The following is a 21,807-nucleotide window of genomic DNA, read 5'->3' on the forward strand; positions in this document are numbered from 1 at the left end:
GTCGTAGGGCGGGTGAGCCTGCGCACACAGCTTTGCCTGGCAATATAGGTGCCATAGCAACCGAGTGACGCCATTTGCGCCTTCTGAGGTGTAGGCTGTGTGTGGCTGATGTGCGTTTCACCGGCCGGAAGCACTCTCTCTGATGTGCGCTCCGCCGGTGTTACGTTATATTTTGCTACACGTTAAAATTTGCTACCCTCGTTACTTCTGGTTGTGACGTAGCCGCACTGGAAGCTTTGGAAGGAAGTGTGTCTCTGTGCTCGCCATCAGAGTGGCTGAAAAGGAGGTGTGTTGGCGCAGGTGCACAAGGACGGGGTAGGCAAATTTCACACTGAGCGTTGCTGTGAACGCGCCGAGGCCCGTCATTTTTACCTACCCTCGGCGCATGTGCAGTGGTCCGTAATTATTTCCTACCTCCAATACCTTCCCTTCTAGCCAGCCTCTCCTCCTAGGGGGGGGGGGCACAGGCTGCGACACAAAGAGAAGGGGAATGGGGCTGCTATGGAGGAGACACACTGCATAGTGTCATGGAGGTTCCCCACCTCCAGCAGCCGCTTCTCTCTCCCTCAGTAGATGGGACTGCCCATGTAGCAGCAGCACAATGCCCATTTTACTTTTACTGCTAGATACCGTTGGGGTAGGCAAATTTCACACTTAGAGTTGCTGTGAACGCGCCCAAATTTTTTTCCTACCCTCAGCGCGTTCACAGCAACTCTAAGTGTGAAATTTGCCTACCCCGTTGTTGTGCGATAGGCAAATTTCACACTTAGCGGTGCTGTGAACGCGCCGAGTGTAAAAATTACGGGCCACGGTGCATGCGCAATGGCCCGTAATTATTTCCTACCCTCGGCGCGTTCACAGCAACGCTCAGTGTGAAATTTGCCTATCCCGTCCTTGTGCTGTACGCATCCACATTTCCGGAGCGCCCCCCCAATCTTCTGGTCCGCGGCCATGTCCTATTCTTGTCCGCAATTGCAATACACTAAAGACGTGTGAATGGACCCTAAAACTGCTCTAACTAGCTCTACCCATCCCTTGGCAGGAAGTTGGACCAGCCTACTCCTACCAAGAGGGGAGGAATGGTATGGTAATTCCCATTCCTGTTGCCAAACACTGATGACCATACCCTTGCTGCTGGTGAACAAGGTGTATAGCATGACATTAAGAGAAGAGGGTCAGTCAGGAGAAGACAGGAGTGTCTCCCTGATTACTGCTCGGTGAACAAGATCAATAAACTAAGGGGGCAGTAACTATTAAAATATTGTTTTTATTAAATCATAGGAGTAAAAAAAAAAAAAAGACGGCCCCTACAGACAAACAACAAGTAAGACTGATACATACATGGACTGGTATATGGATGGAAACCAGTATTTTATATATGGTGTGAAAGAGAGGTGGACACGACCATAGGTAGCAGGTTAGGCACAGCAATGTCGGATGACAGTGACTAGCCCTAATCAGTCCCTGCTTGGCCTAGTCCACCCTATAACATAAATCCTCAGGACGGGGTCCAAAAATGCCCCGCAAGGGGTGGCCCAGACAGGAGCTCTTAACCTGCGTAGGTAACCCTGTCAGGCCCTAGTGCATCTAGCAGGAAAAAAACGTCCTGAGGAGCAATAAACACTCATATATATCATAAGATGTAACCCCACCACAGAAAATGACCACCGAAGTGGTTAAAAAGTGAGAGGAGTGAAATTACATTACAAACCATTTACAATAGTAGTATTCCCAGGTCTGGGGTACTATAGTTGTTACTCAGTTGAGGGGTTGGCTATTTCTGCATATATTTCAGGAATGGCATAAGAAACCACTACATTGCTTCAAGGGTTACCTTATCCTGCATGGAGAAACCTCTTTCCCATGATGCCCATGGGTACCAATGTAAACAAGCTACAGCATTCATAGTTTCTCAAAATAGCTGCTGTGTCCGCCACTGTGCTGGCGCTGAAAGTGTTCAACGTAGGTGCAGGTGATACAGAGAACCTATGGATGTCCTGTATCTTTTCCCATGCTGAGCTCTTTCAGCGCCAGTATAGTAGAAGGCGCCGAAGCCATTTTGGGAAGCTATAGATGATGAGTCTTATTTACATTAGTACACACAGACACCAAGGGAGCATCTCTGTGTAAACTAAGGTAAGCCCTGAAGTGATATAGAGGTGTCTTATGCCATTACATGTAAGTGTATGGCATTTCTAAAATGTTAACAGAAAGTAGACAGTCCCTTAGAATTTTCCCAGTTATGCTGCAATACATCCAGGGGTATAGATAAACGACAATATTTATCATTTACCACCATGTGCTGGCAATACCATGAAAAAATTGGGGGGTAAGAATCTATAGTGCTTGTCCACTCACACATTGTTTGTAGGACGGAGGTTTGGGGAAAGTCTCCCTTGTTTGTTTTCTTACTCCACTTACAATGTGTTAGGATACCGAAGGTTTTTTTGTTTTTGCGTTTTAATTTTTCTTCCCTATCTTCCTTGAGCCATAATTTTTTTATTTTTGTGTTCACATAGCTGTATGAGTGTTTATTTTTTGCCAGACAAGTTGTACCTTCTAGTGCCACCATTTAATATGGCATGCAATGTAGCGGGAAGATTGAAAAAAATATAAAAAATCCCTCAACCTTTTTACAAGTTTTTTTCCCACTGCATTACCTTTGCAGCAAAACCTGTGCCCTTCATTCTCTGGGTCATTACGATTACAACGATACAACATATGTATAGGTTTTTTATGTCTAAATAGTGTAAAAATAAATTTTAACTTTGAAAAACAAAATGTGCTTTTTTTTACATCACCATATTCTAACCCCCATAACTTTTGTTTATAGTTATATCTACTGAGCTGTGTGGGGGCTCATTTGGTGTGGGACAATCTGTAGTTTTTAGTGATACCATTGAGTGTGTGTATGACTTTTTCACATTTTATTACATTTTTGGGGGTTACAGAAGTGATGAAAAAATGGCATCTAAAAGCAAAAATGCTGATCGCGACTCTATTCAGCTCCCCTCAACCCATAGGGGAAAACCTGAGCTGCTTCGCTCTCCGCTTGGGCCCAATAGCAGCTGTATGGCCTGTTTGGCTTCAATATCAGTAAATAATTAGAAAGATGTGCAGTTCAGCAGTTTAGAAAAGCTGGTTGAAGACCCCTGTACTGGAAATATTATAAAATAAAATATTAAGCATTGAATTTATTGTAGGATAGTTGCTTCTGGAGTTCAGCATCATGTTCTAATCATCCTATACTGATAGGAGCTCTCTGTTCAGTTTTACAGGGCTCTGAAGATTCGCATTGCATTGATTGGTTTGGAGGTCTGGACAACAGGGGATAAGTGCAATGTGTCAGAAAATCCATACGTCACCTTACGTGCCTTCCTGTCTTGGAGAAGAAAGATCCTATTAAAGACACCACATGACAATGCACAGCTCATAACGTAAAGCAGTCACTACTATATACACTGCTATGATATCAGGTCCTAACTCCATATGGGGGCCTCAGATTGTAATTGTCTCTGTTCTCCAATTTATTTATCTTTCCTTTTCTTGGATTTCAACTGCCCGATCCTTTGGTTCTTGGAGGGATAAGCTACTGCCAAAGGTGTCTAGTGGCTGCTTTCTCCCCCCATCCTGTTCACGACACATGAATGCTTGGCCAAGCCGAGCTTACATGTGTATTTAGGGGTCAGATATCTTTTCCGCAAATAGCTGCATATCTGATGTTTATGGCCAGCCTAAGCCTTATTTAAAGGGGTTGGCCACCATACCTGCAAATGAAAGCATACTTACCTGCTCCACACCGCCGGCTCCTTCGCTCCCCAGCCTTGGCTGCCTCACACTTGTCCCCCCTGTCAACATCCTCTTTGATGCCACTGCAGTAGTGACCTGCCCTCCTTGCGTCCTGTGACCAGTTGACATGATGCAAGGGAAGCAGATTACTGGTGTGCCCTTGTAATTCGTTGCAGCAGTGTCAAAGTGGATGTTGAGAGTGGGGTAACAGAGCGAGGCAGAGTCTGGAGAGTGAAGGAGCTGGGACCCAGCAGCAAGGAGCAGGTACGTAACCTTCCCTTTGCAGGTCTGTACAGGAGGGAAAGGGGATGTCAAGAAAACCCCAAAAGGTGGCCAACCCCTTTAAAGATTAGTAACAAGCAGAATGTCACTGTCTCTTTTGTACTATTGTGAACAGTTTGCGCTAATCTTAATTGCGTCATTTACTAAAATATAATGGGTTGACATTCCAACAACATTTAGGGGGAGAATGTATTAATTCTGGCGTCCAAAATTATTATTATTATTTATTATTAAAACGCCATTCATTCCATAGCGCTGTACATATGAAAAGGGGTATACATACATAATAAAGACAATTGCACTAAGCATGAACAAGACGAGTTACAAACTGGTACAGAAAGAAAGAGTGTCCTGCCCGTGGGGGCTTACAATCTACATGGTATGGGAGAAGGACACAGGTGAGGTGAAGTTGGTCATGGCGGTATAGAGGCAGCAGGGTCACTGGTAGTAGGCTTGTCTGAAGAGGTGGGTTTTTAGGTTTCATTTGAAGGATTCCACTATAGGTGAGAGTCTGATATGTTGGGGTAGCGAGTTCCAGAGTGTGGAGGATGCACGGGAGAAATCTTGGAGGCGATAGTGGGAAGAGGTGATAAGAGGAGAGGAGAGAAGGAGGATCGGAGATTGCGTGTGGGGATGTATCAGGAAAGTAGCTCAAAGATGTAGGAAGGGGACAGGTTGTGGACAGCCTTGTATGTATTTGTTAGTATTTTGAACTGAATTCGCTGGGCAATGGGGAGCCAGTGAAGGGATTGGCAGAGGGGAGAGGCAAAGGAGTAACAGGGTGAGAGGTGGATTAGTCGGGCAGCAGAGTTGAGGATAGATTTGAGGGGTGCGAGAGTGCTAGATGGAAGGCCACAGAGGAGGATGTTGCAGTAGGGCGTGTACAAGCATTTTCAAAGACTCAAAGTTGAGGAAAGAACAGATGCGGGAGATGTTTTTGAGTTGGAGGCGGCAGGTGGTGGAAAGGGCTTGGAATGTGCGTTCGGAAGGAGAGGGCAGAATCCAAAGTCACTCCAAGGCAGCGGACTTGGTTGACCGGGGAGAGTGTGCAGCCATTGATCGTGATAGGTCTGTTGGGGGGGGGGGGGGGGGTGAGCAAGATGGAAAGATTATGAATTCTGTTTTATCCATGTTAAGTTTTAGAAAGCGAGAGGAGAAGTAGGAGGATATGGAAGATAGGCATTGTGGGATTCTGGATAGTAAGGTGGTGATGTCTGGACCAGAGATGTAGATTTGTGTGTCGTCAGCATAAAAGTGATACTGAAAGCCATGGAACTCTATGAGCTGTCCCAGGCCGAAAGCGTAGATGGAGAAGAGCAGAGGTCTTAGGACAGAGCCTTGTGGGACACCAACAAAGAGGAAATTAGACGAGGAGGTGGTGTGAGAGTGGGAGACGCTAAATGTCAGCTCTGTGAGGTATGATGTAATCCAGGAGAGGGCCAGGTCAGTGATGCCAAGAGATGAGAGAGTTTGTAACAGAAGGGAGTGGTCGACAGTGTCAGAGGCAGAGAACAGGTCAAGGAGAAGGAGGACAGAGTAATGTTTTTGGGTTTTGGCTGTTAGTAGGTCATTGGTGACTTTGGTAAGGGCAGTCTCAGTTGAGTGGTGGGGTCGGAAGCCAGATTGTAGCCGGTCAAGAGGGAGCAGGAGGAGAGATGAGAGGACAGTTCAGAATGGACATGTTGCTCAAGTAGCTTTGAGAAGTGATGTGGGGCGATAACTGGACAAAGAAGATGGGTCAAGTGAAGGCTTTTTGAGGATGGGTGTAATTGTAGCATGTTTAAAACCATTGGGGAAGACACCAGAGATTTGTGATAGGTTGAAGAGATGAGTTAGGGCTGGGATAAACACTGGTGAGGTTAGGGATGAGGTGGGATGGGATTGGGTCAAGTGCACAGGTGGTGAGATGTGATCTGGAGAGTTTTTCTTCTGTAATGGTGGAGAAGCAGGTTTTGGGTGAAGAGGACTGAGTGGTTGTGTAGAGGGTCTGTGGGGACTGTGCACTGAAGCTTTCTCTGATGTTGACTATCTTTTGTTTGAAGTATGTGGCAAAGTCCTCAGCTGAGATGAGAGGAGAGGGTGGGGGTGCTGGGGGACGGGGAAGGGAGTTAAAAGTGTTAAAACGTTGTTTAGGGCTGTGCGACAGGGAAGATATAAGAGATAAGTAGGCCTATTTTGCATCAGCGAGTGAGGATTTGAAAATGAGGAGGGATTGCTTGTATGTGGTAAAGTGGTCCTTAGAGTGGGATTTCTTTTATTGCCGCTCAGCAGCCCTGGAAGCTTGTCTGATAAGATCCAGAGTGTGACCATCTCTGTGGGTGGGAGCGGAAGACCACTGTGAGAGGCCGAAGGAGGAAGAGAGTGATAGGAGTTTATAGGCGGCTGAGTGGCAGGTGTCAATAGGGATGTTGAAGTCACCCACGATGATAGTGGGGATGGTCGGCAGAAAGAAAGTGTAGGAGCCAGGTGTTAAAGTGGTCAAGAAAGATGGTGGCTGTGCCTGGGGGGCGGTAAATGACAGCTACCTGGAGGTTGGAGGGAGAGTAGATGCAAACAGAGTGTACTTCAAATGAAGTGAGTAAATGGAGGGTGGCAGTGGAGTTGGGCTGTAGGAGCAGGTGTCTGGTATTAGAAGACCAACTCCTCCACCATGTTTGCTGCTTGCTGCGGGGGGGGGGGGGGGGGGGGGGGGGTGAAATGAAAGCTATAAGAAAGAGCAGCAGGGGAGGAGGTGTCAGAGGGGGTCAGCCATGTTTCTGTGAGACCCAGAAAGGAAAGTTTTCGAAAGATGAAGAGGTCATGAATGTAGGACAGTTTGTTACAGACAGAGCATGCATTCCATAATGCTCCTGCAAGAGTAACCAAATGAGCAGGGGTCAGAGGAATGGGTTTTAAGTTTAAGGGGTTGCAGAAATTTGTAGAAGGAGATTTGTAGTAGGAGGTAGAGATGATAGTGGGGATTTGCTGAGTGGGCCTGGATTTGGAGAGCTATCACCAGCAATAAGGAGAAGCAGAGAAAATGTTAGTAGGTGAGAATAAGAGCGGGCATGAGGTATCTGTGTGTGTTTGTGCAAGCGGTCAGATGAGAAGGTGAGAAGGTAGGATGGAGGGAGAGATGAATAGTTCCTTGCTGGGTGAATGAATGTTGGGGTATCACAGGAGGTTTTGGAAAAGTGGGAAGAGTAAGATGAAAGACTGAAACATTGTTTGCATTAACTATTTACCTTTAGTCCCCTTCTGGTATAATTCGGTATGTGCACTTAAAGAGTTGCACTTGATAGATGTTGCATTGAAAAGACCAAGGTCTGAAAGACCTAAGGACTTAGATTTATATCACTCAGTGTTCAATCAGGCTGTAAACAAGAGGGAAGGGGGCTACATATGGCCTAATCAAGGGAGCACCAGATACAGGGTGAAATAGTCAATGTAAACAAATACTCAATAAATCCAGCAGGAAAAGAGACATTAAAAGTTCAATGCAGACATAACAGGGGATGAGAAGGAAAGATGAGGGGTGTGGACAATACCAGACTCTGGAAAAGATAGGTGCAGCAATTAGCTTCAATGCAGACATACCTGGAAAGGAGAGAATTGGGTGATGGTCAGTAGACAGTGATGATAAAGTGGATTCCATATCCATAATATTACATTCTGGTATAATTCGGTATGTGCACTTAAAGGCCCCTTTCACACGGGCGAGTATTCCGCGCAGATGCGATGCGTGAGTTGAGCGCATTGCACCCGCACTGAATCCTGACCCATTAATTTCTATGGGGCTGTTCATATGAGCGGTGATTTTCACGCATCACTTGTGCGTTGCGTGAAAATCGCAGCATGCTCTATTTTGTGCGTTTTTCATGTAACGCAGGCCCCATAGAAATGAATGGGGTTGCGTGAAAATCGCAAGCAATTGCGGATGCGGTACGATTTTCACGCACGGTTGCTAGGAGACGATCGGGATGGAGACCCGATCATTATTATTTTCCCTTATAACATGGTTATAAGGGAAAATAATAGCATTCTGAATACAGAATGCATAGTAAAATAGGCACTGGAGGGGTTAAAAAATAAATAAAAATGATTTAACTCACCTTAATCCAGTTGATTAAGCCGGCATCTCTTCTGTCTTCTTTCTTTGCTGTGTGCAGGAACAGGACCTGTGGTGACGTCACTCCGGTCATCACATGATCCATCACATGATCTTTTACCATGGTGATGGATCATGTGATGGACCATGTGATGACCGGAGTGACGTCACCACAGGTCCTGTTCCTGCACACAGCAAAAAAGAAGACAGAAGAGATGCCGGCTGCGCGAGCAAGTGGATTAAGGTGAGTTAAAAAAAAAATTTAACCCCTCCAGCGCTATTTTACTATGCATTCTGTATTCAGAATGCTATTATTTTCCCTTATAACCATGTTATAAGGGAAAATAATACAATCTACACCGAACACCGATCCCAATCCCGAACTTCTGTGAAGAAGTTCGGGCTTGGGTACCAAACATGCCGATTTTTCTCACGCGCATGCAAAATGCATTACAATGTTTTTCACTCGTGCGGAAAAATCGCGCATGTTCCCACAACGCACCCGCACATTTTCCCGCAATGCCCGTGTGAAAGAGGTCAAAGAGTTGCACTTGAAAGATGTTGCATTGTCCAAAATGTTGCAAAAATGTGCGTTTTTCGGGGGTTTTAGCTACACTTAGCTCCTCTAAATAATTGTGGTGCATATGACGCCTGTGGGTCATAGATAAAACCAGTGTGTAAATACGAGACACCCAGTGAGTGAATCCAAGTTTGTAAGTGTGTCACTATGCCTGAGACTGAAAAACACTGGGGACAAGGTGAGATATGTGTGACTATGTTCTATGGACAGCACTGTGGAATAAGTTGAGTTTATGCGAATAGATGATATATTACATAATATGGAAGGTTATACTAACGGCATAGTAGTCATAGTTAGGGTACTTTCACACTTGCGTCAGAGTGATCCGGCAAGCAGTTCCGGCAATCTGCATGCTAATGGACTAATAGACTGATGCGGATCCGTCTCACAAATGCATTGCAAGAACGGATCCGTCTGTCCAGTTTGTCATACGGACAAACGGATCTGTTTCTATTTTTTTCCACATTTTTAAAGGTCTGCACATGCGCAGACCAGAAGGACGGATCCGGCATTGCGGTATTTTTAATGCCGAATCCGGCACTAATACATTTCAATGTAAATAAATGCCGGATCCGACATTCCGGCAAGTGTTCCAGAATTCTGGATGGAGATAAAACCGCAGCATGCTGCGGTATTATCTCCGTCCTGAACAGTTAAAAAGACTGAACTGAAGACATCCTGATGCATCCTGAACGGATTGCTCTCCTATTCAGAATGCATGGGGATAAGCCTGATCAGTTCTTTTCCGGTATAGAGCCCCTAGGACGGAACTCAAGTGCCGGAAAAGAAAAACGCTAGTGTGAAATGTACCCTTACAGTGCTGGAGTTTCATGATCATCAGCTTGAAGCAAGGAAATATCCAAACTTCCCCTCAGTTACATAATAGCTTTGGCATCCCTGTCTAAGTGCCGTACACTGGTACATGCAATGCCAAGAATGTCAGCTGCTGGGGCACATTAGATGGGGACTTTGTAAAAACTGGCTATATACACAAGATGAATGTAGGGTAAATCTATATGGCTGCCACTACAGCTCTATATGGCTGCCATCAGAGCTGTAGTGGCAGCCATATAGATTTCACACAACTTTCCGATAAAGATAGAAGTAGAATTGACAGAAGAAGTTGAATAATAAGTTATATTTACTGAAGACTGTTAGATTTTTTGGGCTATCTCTTCTGATCTATATATCCTATTAGAGCATATGAATTTAATAGAAGGGGACACTGCTTAATACACCCCTTGATTAGCCAGAATAGGAAGCCAGTGCAAAGAGGGACTCCCCTTTTGGTGGACTTGGCAAGCCATGTATTTACCTGTACCACATTGACATCATTGGGCATAATTTAATACTACATTCTATCTTCCAGACCCCTAACAAGCAGCGCATTGTTGATGGAGCTGGCAAATAAAAGGGAGTTGTCTAGTTTTTTTGGGGGGGAATAAGAAATGGATCAGGTTCTGTATGGTGGTTGGTGCTATAGTCTGCCTTGTTTGTAACATTCCAATCTGTCTCCTGCAGAGGGCGCACTTTCCATGGTACCACAATTGGACTGGCTCCACTGCAGGCAATGTGCTCTTCCTATCAGTCTGGAGGTGTGAACATGGTAATCACCAAATGTTATTTTTACTATTATTATTGTATTAAATAACAGTTTTATGTACACAGTCAGTTTTCTTCCATTGCATTATTTCTTGCAGTCAGTATAATCTGTTTATGTTACCGCAGGATCATTCAGACAATGCAATTGGAGTTGCGGCCACGATGGCCCATGAAATGGGACATAATTTTGGAATGAGCCATGATGCTGCCGGTTGTTGCACAGCAAAACCGGATGACGGCGGCTGCATCATGGCTGCTGCTACTGGGTGAGTAAACAGTAATAACCTAAAAGGTAGTAACGATAGTCTAAAAAGTAAGTGTGTGACTAGTCACCAAGTCGTGAGACTGACAGAGCCTCAAAACAAGCAATACTACAGCTCTGAAACCTCATGACATTACGTCTCAGCACTTGATGCCATTATATTTCTGAGCTAATCCCCTCTCTGCCTATGCCATTGATGGCACCCATACTGCCGCCCCCATTTCTAGCTGGATGTGAACAATACAAACATCAGAAAGGTAATATAACAAAATGCTGCTCCCTGCAGTTATGGAAGGGCATGGCCTCATATCTCCACTGATGTGGCATCCTGGTAATATGCTGCCCACTGTGGTAACAGTTGCCAGTGGCTATGGTTATGGCGTAGGACTTGAGCTCTGAGTCAGTTGTTTTCTATGCTGGTTTTCAGGCATCCTTTCCCCAAAGTGTTCAATGCCTGTAATAGACGAGAACTGGACCGCTTCTTACGTTCAGGAGGAGGAATGTGCCTCAGCAACATCCCAGACACCAAGAATCTGTATGGAGGAGCACGTTGTGGCAATGGCTTCTTGGAGGAGGGGGAGCAGTGTGATTGTGGAGATCTTGAGGTAAGAGGTGGTTTCTGTAGTATACTCTATGTGTACTATTGCTTCTATTTTTAAATCATTTTAATGCCCTACCGTTTTCTGTCTACAGCTCCTCTGTAGACCTATGTGCATCAAGATAGCTGCTGCTCATCAGACACTGAGGGGGTAGATGGAAGGGAGTAACATAATTGCAGGACAAAGGTTTGCAGTAACTTTAGTACACATAGCTTTGCATGGGAGCTGCATACATAAATTAGGCCACACTTCAGTGTTTGGTCAGTTATTAACATCAGTTGTTGTGAGCCAAAACCAGTAGTGCAGCCTACTAAGAGATCAGGTGTAATGTAAAGATTTCCTCCCGTTCTGTGTTTTTGACCCGCATCCGGTTTGGGTTCACAATAACTGATCAAAATAACAAAAGTATGAACTCAGCCTCAGGCCTCGTCCACATTTCAGTTTTTCACTGACGTGTGCTGTCCACACTCTCCATTACACGCGTACCCATTGAGTTAAATGTATCTGTTCACATTTCAGTATTTTTTTACTGACCGTGGGTCAGTAAATAAAATCACGGAGACATGCGCTGCTTTGATCCGTGATGCGGACCAAGCACGCCCATTGAAGTCTATGGGTCTGTGAAAATCACTGACACACATTTGTCTTGTGTCCGTGTTGTGACCGTTTTTCACTGAAGACTAATAGGAGATTCTTTGAAAATACATTTTCAGCTGAGCAACGTCAGTGAATTACAGATGACACATGGATGGTAAAAACTGACACACGGACCAACCACAGATCCTTCACGGACAGCTTCACCGATGAAACATGTACGCTTTTTTTTTCACGGACGTGTCACTGACGTGGAAATGTGAACGAGGCCTGAGAAGGATATTTTAAATGAAAATAATTAGCCTTTTTCATTTCAGGTGAATTAGGGCAATTGGCATTGGTTTTCAAAGTACACATATAAGCATAGTATGGAGCTTCAAGTCCCGTGCACACCTCTTGCAATCGCCCAGCTATCCGTAGACATTAGATACGTGCGTGCCGATATTAGTTGAACTATCATTCTGCAGCGTCTGTCTATGACCAGCTTTCTCTTTAACTTTTAACCCTTGTTTTTTTTTAGCAATGTGATAATCCATGCTGTAATGCCACCACATGCACGCTGCTGCCAGGGGCTGAATGTGCCCATGGGACTTGCTGCCATCATTGCAAAGTAAGACATCTCTCCTGTGTCTGTAGTAAACTGTTCTATGCATGGGGTGTAAACTCCGGGACTTATATGAAACACTTGTAGCATAATCCCTGTGTGTAAAATTCCTCATTAGCTCAGGCCACCTGGGTTCCCATGTCGGAAGACATCCAGAGCCTGTGACCTTCCAGAATTCTGTACCGGACATTCTGCTGTGTGTCCTGCTAACTCCTTCCAGATGGATGGAACCTCTTGCCAAAATGGAGAAGCTTTTTGTTACAACGGGAGATGTCTTACCCATCAGCAACAGTGTCAGCAGCTCTGGGGAAATGGTGAGTCAGGCCATGATGGAGAAATGTCTCAGCTTTTATGAAAGTGCCACAGAATGTATACTGTATAGCTATGCACGCGAACGTGTGGTGGCCAAGCCCGTATTGCGGCCCGCAAACAGCGAGTCCGCAATATATTGGCATTGGCACCGGCTGTTCGTGCACCGCATCATGGATGCAGACCCATTCACGTGATCTCTGTAATCTGGAAGGTGCGTTGCGGAACAGAGGCACAGAACCCCACACAGAAGCACTACGGAGTTCTTACGTGGCATTAGCATTGGAACAGGCCTCCTCCGTGCCCGCAAATCCCGCTCCTGCGTCGTCCATTTTAGTATTAGGCGCAGTGAGTGAAGGACGGCAGCAGGCGAGCGTCCTTCACTCGCTGCACCTAATACTAAAATGGACGGCGCAGGCGCGGGATTTGCGGGACATGGAGGAGACCGAAGATGTCAATCACCTTTACAAGGGCGTGCCAAACTGGTGAGAGGACGGAGCCTCTAGGTGCTGCAGCAACGCCCAGCTAGAACCTAGAGGCTCATTTGCATATTATAAAAGTCATTATTTAGCGCTAATGGCGGCAGGCGGGGAGATATAAGTGATACAGTTATGTTCTGCTGACATTAGCACATCGCTAATGTCAGCCAGCTACATAACGATTTTTCTGATGACAGAAACCCTTTAAGTTTACCCAAAGTGATCCTTTAATGATTCCGTTTGGTAGATTATCAGGACTTTACATTATCGGCCTACCCAGACACAGCCACATCTATATAAAGATGGATATACTGTATCTCCTATAGATTTTCTGTGGGGAACATAACCGTACAGTACTCAACATGTACATTGTGTATGTATTACAGGAGCGAGCATAGCGCCGAATGTGTGCTTTGAAAGGATCAACGCAGCTGGCGATCAGTATGGCAACTGCGGCCGAGATATGAATGGTGAATACAGGAAGTGTGAAACCAAGTGAGTGGGCTGTGTAGTAGTCTAGCTCAAATGGGGCTACATGACTAACCAAGGCAGAACTGATACCAAACCTGAGGTTGTCATGGCAGACACTTCCCCAGCAGCAGATCTCAGTGGAAATAAAAATCGGACACTGGATTTCAACACCTGATTCTATTCTCGGGAAAATAAACCTCTGATAGAGGTGTCAGCAGTTTTCTCCCGTTCTCCCCATTCACTAAATATGCATGCTCGGCCGAGCTAAGCATGCATATGTATGGGAAGATCAGCCGACAGTTATCTCATGTATATGACCAGCTTGAGGGATCAGCTCACTGCTGGAGGAATGGCCTTATAAGAGATGGTTGTCCTGGTGAACAAAACCATTGGGCATGGCCCAATTCATCTGTGGTCTGTAGGGCAGCAGAAGTGCAGTAATCACTGATAATTCTTTAGTTAGAGCAACTTTTCTATAAGTCGTATTGTCTGTTCTTTCTAGACATGCCAAGTGTGGGAAGATCCAATGCTTAAGCTCTGCCTTTAAACCAATTGAACAAAACTCAGTTGCGATAGACACCACTATTACCGTGCAGGGGAGAAGCATTCTCTGCAGGGGGACACATGTTTACAGAATAACGGAAGAGGAAGATATGATGGATCCAGGCCTTGTCCTTTCAGGCACTAAATGCGGAGTGAATGAGGTTGGATATACTCTATCCTATGTCTTCTATTGAATTTCCTAAAAAAACATATTGACGTGTATAAGTATAGTATATATTTATATAGTATAAGCAATGCTAGATCACCATATAAAGAAAAGTTCTGCAAGTTTCTAGTAAACTTTGTGTGATCATGGCAATGATCTCTGTTTACTGTCAGTGAATTATTTACACCCAGAGGCTGTCAGCCTCAGACCTCCTCACACCTGAGAGTCTGTTACAGCTGTATCCAGTGTACAGTCATGGCCAGAGGTTTTCAGGTCGACACAAATTTTGGTTTTTACAAAGTCTGTTGCTTCAATTTTTTTGATAGCAATGTGCATTAACTCTATATTATGAAGAATGATCAGATGAATTACAATTAATTGTAACTTAATTCCTTATCATGAAAATTAACTTAATCACAAAAAACTAATTTCCACTGCATTTCAGCCCTGCTACATTTAATTTCAGCGAGAGCCATCTCCTAAAGAGGACTTAAGGTGGATTTAGACGGCCCGCGAAGCAGCAGATTGTCGCGAAGGAAGTGTTCCTTCCCAACATTCGGCTGCTCGATAAATGGAGCTGAAGCTCAACACTTGCATGCAGCGATCACCTCCACAGGTGATCGCTCATCCTCATACAGCTGGATTGTTTCTGGGCAGCAGATCACTGTTTAGATGGCACGATCTGATGCCCAGAAACGATCATTTAGGTGCCTGCACTAATGACAGTTTCACCCAATGAACGAGCTTTTCGCTCATTCATCGGGTGATCGGCTGCACCTTTAGATGGGCAGATTGGCCAATTATTGCTTCATCTAAGTCCACCTTTAGCTACAGGAGCCGTTCCCCACTAGTGTAGAGATTGCTCAGGAATGGCAGCAGGCAGGTGTGAGTGCATCTGTTCGCATAGGTAGGCGAAGGCTTTTGGAGGATGGCCTGGTATCAAGAAGGGCAGCAAAGAAGCCACTTCTCTCCAAGAAAAACATCAAGGACAGACTGACATTATGCAGGAATTACAGGGATTGGACTGGGAAGGACTGGAATAAAGTTATTTTCTCTGACTGTCCAGAGAAGGAAAATGATTGTCCGGAGAAGAAAAGGTGAGTGCTACCATCAGTCCTGTGTCGTGCCAACAGTAAAGCATCCTGAGACCATTCATGTGTGAGGTTGTTTCTCATCCAAGGGAGTGGGCTCACTCAAAGTTTTCCCTAAGAACACTGACGTGAATAAAGAATGGTATCAAAACATCCACCAAGAACAACTGCTCCCAATGATCCTGGAGAAAGTTGGTGATGCTTTTTCCAGCATGATAGAGACCATGTCACAAGGCAAAAGTGATAACTAAGCGGGTTGGTGAACAAACCATTGAAATTATGGGGAGTTTCCTGGTCATGGACCTAAATCCTAATTCCATTGAGAACCTGAAATTGTGATAAACTCTGAGCACTGATTAGGTAAAAATGGGTTGCCATCAAGATTTGGCCCAGAAGCTGATATCCATCATGTCAGGGTAAATTTCAGAAGTCTTGAAAAAGAAGGGTCGACACTGAAAATATTGAGTGTATAAACTTGTTGTATTTGTTAATTAAAGTTTAAAAAAAAACTTACAAAATGCTTATAATTGTACTTCAGTATACCATAGAAACATCTGACAAAAGATCTAAAAAACACGGAAGCAACAGACTTTGTGAAACCAAAATTTGGGACAATCTGAAAAATGTTACTGTCCTGATATTTAGCTCCAATGTAGCAGTGAAGATAAAATGTCAGATCAGCCTAACAAATTGTCTTCCTTATGTACAAGACTTGTGTAATGAAAATTCTGTTCCTGATAGTCTTGTATTGTATAAAGTGACCCCCCCCCCCCCCCCCCCCCATAACATTTGGAAATGGACTGTGGGAATGAGGACCTGGTTTGCTCCACATCTTATAATGTAATTTATTTTCTGCAGCTTTGCTTTGAAGGACAGTGCAAAAATATATCATTTTTGCAAGTGGATGAATGCGCTAAGAAATGCAATGGAAATGGGGTGAGTATATCTGGTCTGTTTTAATTCCTGAAACATCTGGCATTAAGTTCCAAATTCAACAAGAAAAGTGGCAAAAAGCAATAAAAATAAGTTGGGTAAACTTTAAAGGGGTTGTCTCATTATCCCCTAACCACAGTGCTCCCTGTTGAATGGAGAGACATGCATGTCCGCTGCTCCACTAAACTCTATAGGACTGCCAGAAATAGCTAAGTACAAGCACTCATCTATCTCCTATAGCCCATAGAGCCGAATGGAGCAGCGGTGTGCATGACCGTGATTGGTGGAGGCCATAGCAGTCAGAACCCCGCCAATCAGACACTTATCCCCTATCCTACAGATAGGGGATAAGTTGTCTTAATGGAACATACCCTTTAATTAACCCCTTAGTGACCAATCCTTCCAAGAGCTAGAACTTTTTTGTTTTTTCATAAATTTACTTGTATGAGGTCTTATTTTTTGCAGGACAAGTTATAGTTTTTAATGCACAATTTTAAGTACACGTAATGTTTGATTAAAGCCAGCCGTTTAGCTAAAACCCCCTTTGTTTACGTCAGTAAAAACACGTATGGGTGGTCACTAAGGGGTTAAAAGTTTGCGTTAGAAATGCCCTTTTGTTAGCAGGGCCTCCAGATGATAAGCCGAGCACAGCTTGTGCTGTTTTCTGTGAGAGAACGCAGCAGGTAGTGATAAGTGTTCCTGCAGCGCCATCACAGTACAAATGAAGTATTGCACTGGTATTACTCTGTGGTTCATTATTCTTAATATTGTCCTGCCAGCTCATATCTGATCTGATGATATCTAATAATAATGTTAAATTACCTGTAAACCCCTTTTTGAAACTAACATACAGTATAATCTACAGATTTGCAATAATAACCAGAACTGCCATTGTCTCCCTGGATGGAGGCCTCCCTATTGTAACCAGACAGGTAATGGTGGCAGTTTAGACAGTGGACCGGTGCCTGCAGATAGTAAGTCCTCTAAGACTTCATTTTTCCTATAGTTATATCGGTATTCACTGGCATTGCATCTGATTTTACCTCTATTATTGCCAGGTTCACAGTCTGTGGTCTTCTGGATCTTTATTCCTCTATCATTACTAGCTGGGATTATACTGATGTTGTCCATATACCTCCACAAACACGGGTTTTTAAAAAAATGCCTTCAGTCGGACAATGTGCCTGTAGCAGGGTCTCTGCACAAGAGGTAGGCGTAGCATTACTGAATGTCCCCCTGTATAAAGGGATTAGTGAAGAAGGGTAATTTCACCACTCCCAGTGCCCATTCCTCCTGGTCTCCGCCAGCATACCATGCGAACCTCCAGAACGCCTGTTGTCCAAAATGTAATAAACATGGCTGCTTTCTTCCAGAAACGGCACCACACCTGTGCACAGGTTATACGTAGTATTGCAGTTCAGCCTTATAACCTTCAGTGGAGCTGAGCTGCAGTGCCAGACACAACCTATGGACAGATGTGGCGCTGTTTTGGGCCGAAAGCCACCATGTTCTCATTCTGGACAACTCTTTTAAAGAGGAGTGTGACAGATTTACGGCTGTAAATAAGAGCTACTGCTTTTTACATTTTATTTGAGGTTGGACGTTGACTTCTAGAGTTGTTAACATTCAGGCAGCCCTTTCACAAATGCCCCTTTTCATGTTTAAAAAATGGGGTTGCTCTTTGCTTGAGAAAACCCGTCAGTTGAAATCAGAAGATATGTCTAGATGTGTGTGACATCACATGTGAGAAGGCCGCGGAGCTACTGCGAGTGCTGGTGCTTTTTTAAACAGCTGATCGGTGGTGGTGCTGGGTGTCAGACCCCCACCAATCAAATACTCTGGATAGGTTATCACTATAAAGTCTCCTTTGTAAATTTTTTGGAAGAAAGGGGAGAGGTGTGGATAAAGAGATAAGTTATAAATGTTTTCTTTGGCTATTATATAAAGCTACTGTTTTCTACAAATTCTGTAATATGCCTTATTCTAAAACTGTACTATGTATTAACCCCAATTTATAACATGAACTAACTAAATTTTTCCCTTATTAATATAATATTGTTTTAAATATTTTTACTTTATAAGTGAAAGTGGGGAGAAAGCAAGACTTGATTCTTCCTCAAGACCCAAACCTCAGACTCGCATGGTAAGTTAGTCATGTTGGGACAATGGTTTGTAGTCTGGTGGAAAGTACTTGACAACTAATACCTATAGTATCTACAGTAAGGCCTCCTGCACACACAAAGTTGATTCTGTGTTTTTATTTGCTGGTAAAACACATATTCTTTGTTCAGAAATTTTCTACATGTTTTTTTCATGCATTTTTTCTGTATAGAGAGGTGTATGGGAAAACACCTAGAAAAAATGTGTCATAGCCAGAGCATGCTGCAATTAAAAAAATATATGATGGACCCCAAAAATACATCTAAAAAAAAAAATATGTTGCATTTCCACATTCCTGTAGACTCACAGCTCACATTAGGATATGAGGGGCAAATAAACATACTCAGAAGCTGTTTCTAGGTGTGTAGTAGTACTCTAATGTCACATTATCATAGCCTGGTGTGAACAAGCCCTATGCAGCTTCTTTGTAATATTGGAAACATGATGTTCTTGCACAGTGCCCGAAGAGACCAATCAACTTGCAGTCCAGTACCAGGACGGAAGAACAAAGGCCAGCAGCCAGACATCAGCCTAGTCACCACCCGGTCAGCAAGCAGCTAGAGAGGGGTGCTGTAAAAAATACTCATCAACTGAGAATTCCTCCACCAAGCAGACCACCACCACCACCCCCAACTCAAGCACCCACTAAGGTAAAGGTGATGTGATAAGTGCAGAGAAATACAAGATACATTTAAAAAGATTGACCAGGATTAGAAAAACATGGCTGCTTTTTTCTAAATACAACACCACACCGGCTCAGTATTGCAACGCAGAACAGTCACTTTCAGGAAGATGAGCTGCAGTATTACCCACGTCATATAGACAGGGCTGGCACTGTTGCTGGAAGATAGCAGTCATGTTTTTTTCTAATTCTGGACAACCCAACTGTGTCTTTCAGTAGGAGTCAAGAACCACTTTTAAAGAATAGATGGCTTCCTGAATAGTGACAATATAACACTGGGTTCTAAGAACATTGACACAACCAGATCGCCAGGGGCTAAACATCTGTGGCAGTGGCTTATCCGAGGATGTAAGGTGAAATACAACATGCCAAGCAGGAGAAATGTACCTTTGGAAGAGCTTGTATCATCAGAATTAGTGTGAATATGAGCTTTTATTCTGCCAGACACTGTAAGGACCCAGGAGGTGGAGCCTGACTATTAAGTGCATTCTGCTCTGAGCTGCTTCCCAGTCCCTCTTCTCTGATCTGAGGGATGGCTGTAGTGGTTTTCTGGTTGGATGCTACAGCTGTCACTCAGAACAGAGAGGATATACTGTGAAGCGGCTAAATGCAGAGAGCATTTACAGGAGCAGAACCTGGCAGAGTAAAATTTCATGCTCATGCTTCTCCTAATGAGAAAAGGTATGTTTGTACTGCTCTCCCCAGCCTCTATCCAGTGCTGTCAACAGGCTTATGGAAACTGCCGAGTGGGCTGGTGTTTCATTGTTTTCATAGAAAATAACGTAGCACCGCAAGCTAGGCTGTTTCCGTAACTTGGGAGTTACAGTAGCCTGTTTACGTAGTTCCAATTCACTGCAATGGGAGTTGTGGAAATAGCGGAGTGCCAGCCCGCTCAGCAGTCTCCATAGGCCCGGCCACCTGGAGTTAGTATTTAGTCCCATCTCACTGTGGAAACAGCTAGATAGGACAACCCCTTTAATAGAATTTAATTATAGGTACATTATCCTGGCCTAAACCACCTTCATTAACTCCGGTACCATTTCCAGGACAATTAGGTGGTAATCATGGTCATCAATCACCCCTAAGTCCATGAACAGTCAGAGAGGAGGGATTTTGCCATCTCCAGTGTGGGCACCAACCTGCATGGAGACTTTCTAAAAGCCTCTCTAGACCGATATGAAAGGAAAGTTTCTGACAACATATGACAAAGTAGAAATAGTAAGTTGTCCAGCTCACCCAATTTCATCCTGTGACTCTGTGCACGGAGCAGACCCAAGCCAGTCCAGACATCATGAAGTGTAGAAAAATAGAGGCTCCAGCACTTGTGGTAAAGTTTTGTAGGTCCCGGGCTTTATTACACCAAAATTGTAGAGGGGTGCCACTGTATATGCTCATACAATTTTGGTGTAATAAAGACCGGGACCTACAAAGCTTTACCACGAGTGCCGGAGCCTCTATTTTTCTACACAACATATGACAAACACAATAAATGATAATTGATAACATTTTCTTATTTCACTGGAAAGACCACTGCCTGGGAATAAATGACATATAGTCACATATACACCACACAGAAAGTTCTTGCTTGTTTTCTCAGGTTTCTTTGATCTCTTAGTTTATGAAAGGAATTTACTATGACTGATCTGAATGTTGTTCTGATCTTATAGGCATTACAGCCCCCTAGAAAAACTCCACCGCCTGTACCCCCAAGCAGGACGAGGCTGACCGCCAAGGTCTGAAGAGGAACATTTGCAGATGATCTGTGACATTATGTTTAAAGGGACAAGATAGCTTGAATTTCAGCATAGAGATTAAAGGCAGCATTATAAGATGAGCTGCCAGTATTGTTCACTCCTGTGTAAATGATTTAGGGGTTCTAAGAACTGGAGATATGCAAGATCATGGGGTCAGGAACAGTGGCGTGCCTAGGGTGTTCGGCACCTGGGGCGAGTCCTTTCTCTGCCCCTTCCCCCCCAATACTTGACCACATACCTCTTACATCCAGGGACATCTCCTGTCATGTAGACCTTCTCTTTCCTCTTCTCCTCCGTTAGACCGCCATGACAAATTCTTTCAGCCGCATCTCGTCTCTACAGAGTTTGTAACACAGACACATTAGATTTCTCAATTTTTCCTCCCATCCTGGTGTCCCCACAGTGTCATCCTGCTGCCACCCCCAATACTGTGCCCGTTGTGCACCCCAATGCCCCAGGTACTATACTGCTGAAAAAATAGTGACCCAGTAGACATATTTGGGGTCATTTATCAAACTGGTGTAAAGTAGAACTGGATTTCCAAAAGAGCTGTCAAATATGAAAGGTGGAATCTGATTGGCTGCTATGGGCAACTAAACCAGTTCTACTTTACACCAGTTTGATAAATTACCCCAAATGTCCCTATAGTGTCTACAGCAGCTATAATGTCCCCTAGAGTGCCCCCAGTATTAATAACACCCTATATTGTGCTCCAGGTAATAATACCTGTATAGTGTCCCCAGAAATAATAGAATTGCCCCTACAGTGCCTCCCCAATAACAATGTCCCCCACGCTGCCCCCATATAGTAATTTACCCCA

The 21,807-nt window shown here is 44.2% G+C and overlaps 1 protein-coding gene across 2 annotated transcripts in view; it reads left to right on the top strand.

The window, feature by feature from the left end:
- Positions 1–21,314, top strand: part of ADAM19 (ADAM metallopeptidase domain 19) — a 103,598-nt gene extending 82,284 nt beyond the window's left edge. For both annotated transcript variants that reach the window (XM_044277913.1, XM_044277914.1), the window contains exons 9-22: positions 3,271–3,437; positions 10,260–10,344; positions 10,467–10,606; positions 11,030–11,207; positions 12,316–12,405; positions 12,518–12,713; positions 13,574–13,682; positions 14,161–14,362; positions 16,317–16,394; positions 17,257–17,365; positions 17,450–17,600; positions 18,474–18,534; positions 19,010–19,201; positions 20,901–21,314. In XM_044277913.1, the coding sequence (XP_044133848.1) occupies positions 3,271–3,437; positions 10,260–10,344; positions 10,467–10,606; positions 11,030–11,207; positions 12,316–12,405; positions 12,518–12,713; positions 13,574–13,682; positions 14,161–14,362; positions 16,317–16,394; positions 17,257–17,365; positions 17,450–17,600; positions 18,474–18,534; positions 19,010–19,201; positions 20,901–20,972 (1,830 nt within the window). In that variant the 3' untranslated portion in view covers positions 20,973–21,314. The remainder of the gene's footprint in view (positions 1–3,270; positions 3,438–10,259; positions 10,345–10,466; positions 10,607–11,029; positions 11,208–12,315; positions 12,406–12,517; positions 12,714–13,573; positions 13,683–14,160; positions 14,363–16,316; positions 16,395–17,256; positions 17,366–17,449; positions 17,601–18,473; positions 18,535–19,009; positions 19,202–20,900) is intronic.
- The last annotated feature ends 493 nt before the right edge of the window (positions 21,315–21,807 follow it).

The sequence above is a fragment of the Bufo gargarizans genome, chromosome 2 (genome assembly GCF_014858855.1).
Source record: "Bufo gargarizans isolate SCDJY-AF-19 chromosome 2, ASM1485885v1, whole genome shotgun sequence".
NCBI lineage: Eukaryota > Metazoa > Chordata > Amphibia > Anura > Bufonidae > Bufo > Bufo gargarizans.